General features: G+C 50.0%; 1 protein-coding gene and 1 long non-coding RNA gene across 2 annotated transcripts; both read right to left on the minus strand.

Annotated features, from left to right (window-relative positions):
- Positions 1 to 1,708: 1,708 nt before the first annotated feature.
- LOC120650677 (transcription factor TCP7-like) lies at positions 1,709 to 3,055 on the minus strand. The gene has a single exon (XM_039927889.1). The coding sequence runs from the start codon at positions 2,516 to 2,518 to the stop codon at positions 1,853 to 1,855; it is 666 nt and encodes a 221-aa protein (XP_039783823.1). The 5' UTR covers positions 2,519 to 3,055; the 3' UTR covers positions 1,709 to 1,852.
- A 2,197-nt stretch (positions 3,056 to 5,252) lies between these two features.
- LOC120650685 lies at positions 5,253 to 8,080 on the minus strand. The gene is made up of 5 exons (XR_005665774.1): positions 7,401 to 8,080; positions 7,150 to 7,307; positions 6,357 to 6,421; positions 5,714 to 6,091; positions 5,253 to 5,611 (listed from the first exon to the last, which is right to left on the minus strand). It is a non-coding gene; the product is annotated as an uncharacterized LOC120650685 (long non-coding RNA).
- Between the last annotated feature and the right edge of the window lie 104 nt (positions 8,081 to 8,184).

Here is an 8,184-nt window from a genome sequence, read left to right on the forward strand (position 1 = left end):
TCATAATGGGTGAAGCCGAGCCGTCGTATCCATCTGTTATGGCAGACTTGGCAGGCGCGGCGTGGGCGGCGCCAGCAGCTCCACTATCTTGGTAATACGCGATCAATAGTGTCCCCTGGTCAAAGTATCGCCTCGGCTTCTGCTACATTAATGCGGACGTCCTCCTGTCGTAATGAATGCCGCGGTAGGTGAGCCTTAATAAGGAGACCAAGCGGCCTTATATACGTGTCTGGGCCTGTTGACACGTGGTGGCCCCGGACCACCCCGAGGCGGGGTGACGATTCCTTTCCTTGGAGAGGGGTCCGGTTACTATACAGTGGGTCCCGGACCCCATGGGGGGTCCGGGATTCCCTGGGAATCCGGTCCTCTTCGGGAGGAGGTCCGGAGCTTCCAGTCGTTCGGGCTGACCGCCAGCTTTTCTCGGGACACGTGGTGCTCTCGGACCTTTCCTAACCAGGGGAAGGTCCGGGACCGCTGTTGGGTGAGCGGGGCTCCGGACCGCAAGGGTCCGGCTGCTGGACGTAGTTAAGGATAACTATAAGGCTCTTGCCTAGGCGCAGCAAGAGGGGGTACCCCAGTCCTGGGGTACCGACAACTTGCGAGCAAGACTAATGAACAGAAAATATGCCGTGGGAAGAGGAAGAACAGAAAATACTCTAATTCATGATTCTTTTTTCTTCTTCCGTCCTTATTTTCGTCCATTAATTCTTGACCTGATCAACAAACAATCCGTACATAGATACATATACATGCATACATATATACATAAGAGCTGAACTGAGCTACCAACAATTGAGGACTAGCAGACTAGTTATTGCTCTCAATATCCCCAGCAAGCAGGTGCAGAAGCAGTATTATGACTACTAATAGAATCCAGATAAGAGCACAAAAGGCAGGCAACAATCAAAATGACAGCAAGCAAGCAGACAGAGCAGATCAGCAGACCAAGTGGACAACTTACAGCCAGGCCCAAGCCTCCTTTGTTTGTTTGTTTGTTTGTGGTAAGAAAAGGTCTTTTTCCTTCCTTCCTCTTCTTCCCCTCTCTGCTTTGTGAGGCACATTGGAGGGAGGGAGCTGAGCTGAGCTGATACACCTGCTGCCTGCTGCAGATATGGACGACAATTTGACGCCATTTCCCTTGCTTGTCCAACAGAACAGAGAGGAAGTTTTCTTCTCTTCTTCTTGTTGGAACAGCCCACCCCCCAGGAAAGGAGGAGTTTTGACAGCAACAGCACACTGACTGACTAGAATTTTATCCCACGCGCACACCTCCCAATCTCCCAGGACAACATTTGCCTGCTCCCAATCACCCTGAGCTGTGGATGCTGCACTGCAACCAGGGGTGTAGTGACACAAAACAAGAGACGACCTACGGCACTGAGCAAGCGGCTATACCTTCTTCCTACACGAATAAAACCAGGTCATGGGGTGGGTGAGCTGAGGACTCGAGTGAGGTAGGTGGAGCAATTTTGCAGGTGCTCTTGCTCAAGGCCACCCAATTCTGCAGCCTCCTGGTACTCTAGAGAGGAAACCAGAAGTGAGCTCCTGGTACTCCAGAGACCAGAGAGGAAACCAGAAATGAGCTGAGCCGAGTGACACTTGCACACACACACACACACACACACACACACACACACACACACACACACACACACACACACACACACACACACACACACACACACACAAGGAATGAGAGATGAGCAGCGACGCCAAGGAAGGAATGAAGGAAAGCAAACCGAGGGGAGGAGGAGCAACAAGTCTCAAGGAAGAAAAACCTGATAAATAAAAGGTGGAAAACCCTAGATAGATGTGGTGAGCCGATGGCGGAGCCTATGAAACAAGGCAACGTTCAGCGTGCGCTCTCCTCCTCCGCCCGTCCGGCTGTGGCCGTTGGAGCTGGCCCGCCGGAGAAGTAGGCGAGCAGGTTGAGGTTGCCCTGCGCCATGGGTAGGTAGTTCCCGACCCGGGCTGCGGACGCCTCCCCCGCCATGGCCGGCGTGGCGGCCGTGGCCACCATCATCTCCGGCGCTGCGGCGAAGCTCCAGAGCTGGCCCAAGTCTGCCCGCCCCGGCAGCGCCCAGAATCCCGGGGCGGGGGCGGCGACCGTGGGCTCGGCGTCGGCGCCGGCGTCGTCGCGGGCGCGCTTGCCGAGGATGAAGGGCGCGGCGGCGGTTGGCGTGGTCTGGGAGGAGGAGGGGAGGGAGGATGGCGAGGAGGTGGAGAAGGAGGCCGGGGTGGTGCCGGTGCCGGTGGCGGCGATGATGGAGGGCTCGGCCTGGCGGAGCAGCCACTCGATGGTCTGGCCGTCAGACTTGTGGCCGAGCTCGCGGGTGAGCTGGAAGACGCGAGCGGCGCAGATGATGGGCATGCGGATGCGGCGGCCCCGGCCGTCGACCTTGCTGTGGCGGTCCTTGGAGGGGGCCTTGCGGACGGTGCCGCTGGAGGCGGGGACGAGCTGCTTATTGTCGGCGGCGGCGGCGGCGGCGCCCCCCTCTGCTGCAGGCCTGGTGGTCATCCCCCCTCTCTCTCTCTCTCTATCCTCCCTACTACGTAGCTAATTTGGTGCTGGGTGGGTGCCAGTGGTGTGGTGGGACTGGCTGGCTGACCGACTGGATGCGGGTGGTGGTGGTGGCGACTGACTGACTGACTCGTGGTCGTGGACGTGGTAGAGCCAGCCCTGCTGTGCTGCCCTAGAGGTGGTGGGTGGGTGGAAGAAGAGCAGAGCTCCTCCCCCCGCTTCTCTCCTCTGTTCGGGTTCTCTCTCTGGGCTAATGATTGAGGAGAGGCGAGGCGAGGCGAGGAGGCCACAGCCACAGCAAGCCCAGGCCGAGGCAGCCACTGAGGTGATCAGGTGAGGGAGGAAGAGGGAGCACCGGAGCAGGCAGGCAGACACATGTCCGCGGTGGTGGGGACCACACAGACGCCTCGCCTCTTCCAGGCCACCGTGCGTGGATGACGGGTGGGCCCCGCGGAAAGGATGGCCCGGATGTCAGAGAGATGGTTCCGGAGATGGACGGGACACTGATTGGATTGGATGGAAGACGGAGGGAGGGAATATCCGAATTCAGGAAGTGTGAACTCCAGCTCCAATTCCAATCCAGAATTTACCTACTGATGAATAAATAAATTATAGATAAATAATACTGCCTGTTGTTGCTTTCCCCGGTGACGTGTAAAGCAAGCTTCTCCTACTTTCCGTTTTTCCGTTCAATTCAATTGGCTGTGTGAGCTAACAACCAAATCAGACCAGCCACCAGCTAAATAATAATATTTTTTTTCTCATAATAAATTAGTACCAAACACCCGCCGCAGCCAGCCAAACAAAGTGAATTCAGTTCGGTTCAAACGACGATGCCATCTCACTTGCCATATGTTTTTCCATCTTGCATTCAGGATTTTGCACACCGCACGGCAATGGTTCGACGGACGTTGACTCGAGTCTTCTTCAGTATCCCCTGCCTGCCAACATACTATTACTGTATGCTGCTGCTCTGGATGAACATCGCGACTCCACAGGATTCAGTGCCTGTGTCCGTTCTCTCTAGCTTGGTCTGGTTTTAGTTTGGTTTGGTAGGGCATACATTAATAAATAAAAAAGCACATCAGGGAAATGGGGAAAAATTGGGAACGAGTTCACGGAGACAGCGTCGCCCTGGACACTGATGCGTGGGAGCGTCATTGACCCAATTGTGAAGGGGACGGACGGCAGAGGAACCCTGTCCCCAAAAAATGGCAACGGGTTGGTTGGTACTAGCTGCCAAGCAGAGAAGCTGGAAAGTTTCCCCTGCCTTGCTAGCAGGAGAGGAGATGAATTATTGGAGTGCTTTCATTTCCTTTCCTTTGCTCCAGCACTCCAGCTAGCTGACTACGAGTATTTCTTCTTCTTCTTCCTTCGTGCTTCCATATTGATTCATATATCCCCCGGCACCGGCAGGCAATAATCCGTTCGTAAATGTGCTAAACCACATGTACGGATACGTGTTATCTCTATCTCTACTATTTCTAAAATGGGCAATATTTTTTTATCCATCGATCGGAATCCTAATCACAATCCGAACAAATCAATAGAAATCCAATCGGAATCCGAATAAATTATACGAAATTCCAATCAGAACACGAACAATTAATGTCTCGCACAATTACGTCATGACTTGGACAGTTTGAACACAAAGTTGACAGTACTCTCTCCATCCAACTATCCAAGGCCTATTAGGAAATCCGAAAAATACAAGTGTGCAAGGCCTATTCCGGTTTTCTTTGGAGTCTTGGCGCGCCACGCTTCGTGGATCGTGGCGGAGTAACTCCCCCGCCATGCATGGGATAAAACCCTGAGGCTTCCCAACGGATCCGCTGTGGCCGTGGGTTTTTTTTTTCCAATCTGCCGCACGTCCATCAATTTCTTCCCCAGCCATGCCTGTGCACAGTGGATCCCCAGCGGCCAAATCCCATATAAGAGACTAAGGCTGGTTCCAACGGGGGTCGGTACCGACCCCCGCCGGTCGGTACCGACCCGGCTACCGACCCGCGCCGGTCGGTAAGCGCGGAAACCGAGAGCGCGGGGCGGTAGCGCTACCGACCGGCCGGGCGGTCGGTACCGACCGGCGTTGGAGCCGCGCGCGGTCGGTACCGGCCGGTCGATACCGACCCGGCCGGTCGGTACCGACTCGGCGTCCGGTCGGCTGCCACATGGCGCTCTGTGATTGGCCAACGGCTACCACGTCAGCTAGCCGTTGCAATTAGCCATTTTTGACCGTTTGAACTCCAAAAAAATCGAAAAAAAATTCCAAAAAATCACAAATTTCGTCCCCAATTTTTATTTCAAATTTTTTATGTAATTTCCGAATTTTTAAATTTAATAAAATGAGGTTATTGTGTCCATTTAAATTATAAAAGAACGCATTTTGAAATGGTTAAGTCTGGAATGGAAAAGCTGACGTAGCGCTGATGTGGCTGTGGGCTGAGGCTGCAGGCTCACTGATGGAGCACTGGGGTCGAGTGGGCTGGCGAGAGCTGACGTGGCGCTGATGTGACTGTGGCTGCGGGCTGGGGCTGCAGACCCACTGTTGGAACCAGCCTAAGGATGAAGTAATTGCATTTTCTCTTCAGGTTAATTCTTCCTTGGTCTTTGGGTCATGAACAAATGGACCTTAAATAATTGGATGGAGGGAGTACTACATAAGTTTATTAGATTACCCGTAGTAACATACGTGCACTAGAGAGAGAGAAAGAGAGGGAAAATGCACTAGAGAGAGGGAAAATCCAAGGGTCAGTTCATCTTTTTCTAAAAATAAATAATTGCAAAGTATTATCAGCTTTGTATGAGGTCATTACGGCAGCAGCACAAGCACAATCTATCTTCACCGAATCAGGACCCTTTTGTTCTCTTGCAGTGGGAGTACTAATCAACGACTGCCTTCGTAGTACTTCCTAGAACATGAATAGCAGCCTCTCATTCCTCAGCAGCCACAGGATGTGGATATTGTTGGGAGGCGACGTTTTAGATGGCTCGGGTTGCCACGTCGGCCTGCTGCAGTGAGGAGCGGGTGGGACACGCGGAGAGCGCTGATTGGATGCAGGACCAGCTACTGTTGGTACGTTTTCCTTCTCTCTTTTTTTTGAGGAAAAAAGAAGAAGAAATGAGCAGGTGTGTATTTAACCAACCAATGCAAACACACAACACAGCAACGAGTATCAAGCAGACCGGACTTACAAGTGGATTACAGGAGATTGAGGACGGTTTTTAAGATCCCATCGATCCTCCCTCCCTCTCCTGGAGTAGATGGATAGCTAGCTGGACCCAACTCAACTAGCCAAGAAGAAGATGAGATGCGAAGGTGGGTGAGGCATCGCCATCCAGCCCGTACGATGGGATGGGGTCCCTTGCAGTGCAAAGTGGCAGCAAGCCAGCAAGGCAGATGCAGGGCTCCAAGCAAGCCAAAGCAACTGCATGCCGTTATCTGCGATCTCTCTCTTTCTCTCTAGGAGTAACCATTGGTGACTATGCCCGTGACACCGTCGGTCTCTGTTGACATCCGTTGGTGACTGATGCCCATGTGGACCCTCCCTTCCCTCCTCTCCAGTACTCCCTCTATCCCAAAATATAAACATTTTTAGATTTGATCAAAATCAAACTTATTTAATTTTAACCATCAATATTCTTATGAATGAATTATTTTAAATATAAACACTTATATATTATGATAATTGTTTTCGTGACGAATCTAATAATGTCATTTTTATTTTATAGATCTTTATAAATTATTTAATATTTATAGTCAAAGTTTAAATTTGATTTTGACTAAACGTAAAAATACTTATATTATCGGACGGAGAGTATCGGTGGCAGTAGTAACCAGTATGGAGCAGTAGCAGCGTATGATCATGGCGCCGATAAGTCAAGCCAGGCTTCAACAAAGCTCTGTAGACACGACATCAAGGAACAAGATCATCAACTGGGTTGGGCCCCCCATTTCAGATTCACATATAGAATAGATTTTCACATATAATATATGCAAACTAATTCATCTCCGGGCTGCTAATCTTTAATCCAACCTACTAGCATATATTGCTTGCACGAATTGATATTGGATTTTATCAAGATTCCCCCAACTTTGCACATTCAATCAGGCCACAAGGGCTATGGAAGGCAAGGAACAGCTATAAATATTAAATGTATTTTGTGAAAAAAGGAACTGCATAAATCATCATCATACGTCAACCATGCTCTTGGATTATCACACGTAATTATCTGCCTGCCATTTTTATACTATACTACCAGCTGCCGGAGACAGATTGAGATGTCAGTGGGCCTGGAAAACGAAATCCCCCACCCAATCACCATCGTGCAGATATCGGGCCCATTAAGGGAATAGGAGAATACAGGCCCACCGACCCATATTCGGTAGAAAAAAAACATTTAGTAATCCTCCCATCTATCGCTCACCACCGGCATAAGATCCTCCAGAACTTGTTTCAAATATTTTAATTTCTCTACATAATCAGAGCCTAATCTATGACTGTCACACACGAGCTGTTGCTGAGTTACTCGTAACGACAGATGAAAGCAGACAATACCGTAAGAACTTCAAGCAAGAAACGATACTGGACACCTTATTAGGGGTAAGCAGGTAGGAGATGTTCACTTACCTGCAGGATAAGTTCATCACTCCATCTGAACAAGTCACCGGAACTTGTGTGCCTCATATATTTCAGGCTGGTTTCTCCAACCAATTCTTCCAATTAGAGCAGCCGTTGCTTGGCCAGTTAGAAGCCAAACAGTGCCGAAATAACACAGAAATATGCTCCTACATGCAGTGCATGGAACGTCAGATACTATTCACAGGTGACAGAATTTTGACTGCAACTACACTGTAACTCGTGCAAAATAGCTAGCTGACCTGAGGGGGCCATAAGGGCACTGCTGACCGTCAAGAATAATCCTTAGACTAGCTTACACAGTTTTATCTACTTCTGGTCAGCCTTAAATTATCAGCATAGATAACATCAATGACATTGCTCCAGCGGACCATGAATAACCTGCAGAGCACAAGACAATTGGATTGGTTATTTCAAGGAATTCAGAGATAAGTCATAGAGTTGAAAGAGATAAAAGAAATGGCTGACATGGTTGTATGCATGTTACAAAAACTGAAGATTTCGTTGGGACAATATTTAGATGGAGTAAAAGATGTTTTCCGGTCCATGGCAGTGCAATCACAAGCTTATATAGCGACAAAAGCCCAAGACAGAGCTATCAAAATCTGACATAAATTGGGAACTTGTCGAGCCGAGCTACATGTGCTGGACTGCTCGGTGCTAGAATAATGTGCTAGTAACAATGCGCGTGTCAGGATCAATCAATAATGAATGTGATACGGATTGACGAAAAATAAAATTGCAGTGAACATAATAGTACTGTAGAAGCGAGGTAATCGCAGCAGAATTCCAACATTTACATTTATTTTAATTAACAATGCTGGTAGTGATAGTAGTAGAGACTAGAGAGTAGCAATAGAAGAAAAGCACGAGATCCCCAAGGCAAGGGGCGAGTGCGGAATCTGGAAAAAGGATGACAAGTCGCGGGCGCTAGGGGGGCTTGGTGGGCGGCGGATCCTGTCGCTGTTGGTGGTCTGACTCTGATCCGAGCTTGCGGCGGATGAAGGCCTCGAGGACGCGGCGTCG

Source organism: Panicum virgatum, chromosome 1K (assembly GCF_016808335.1).
Source record: "Panicum virgatum strain AP13 chromosome 1K, P.virgatum_v5, whole genome shotgun sequence".
NCBI classification, from domain to species: domain Eukaryota; kingdom Viridiplantae; phylum Streptophyta; class Magnoliopsida; order Poales; family Poaceae; genus Panicum; species Panicum virgatum.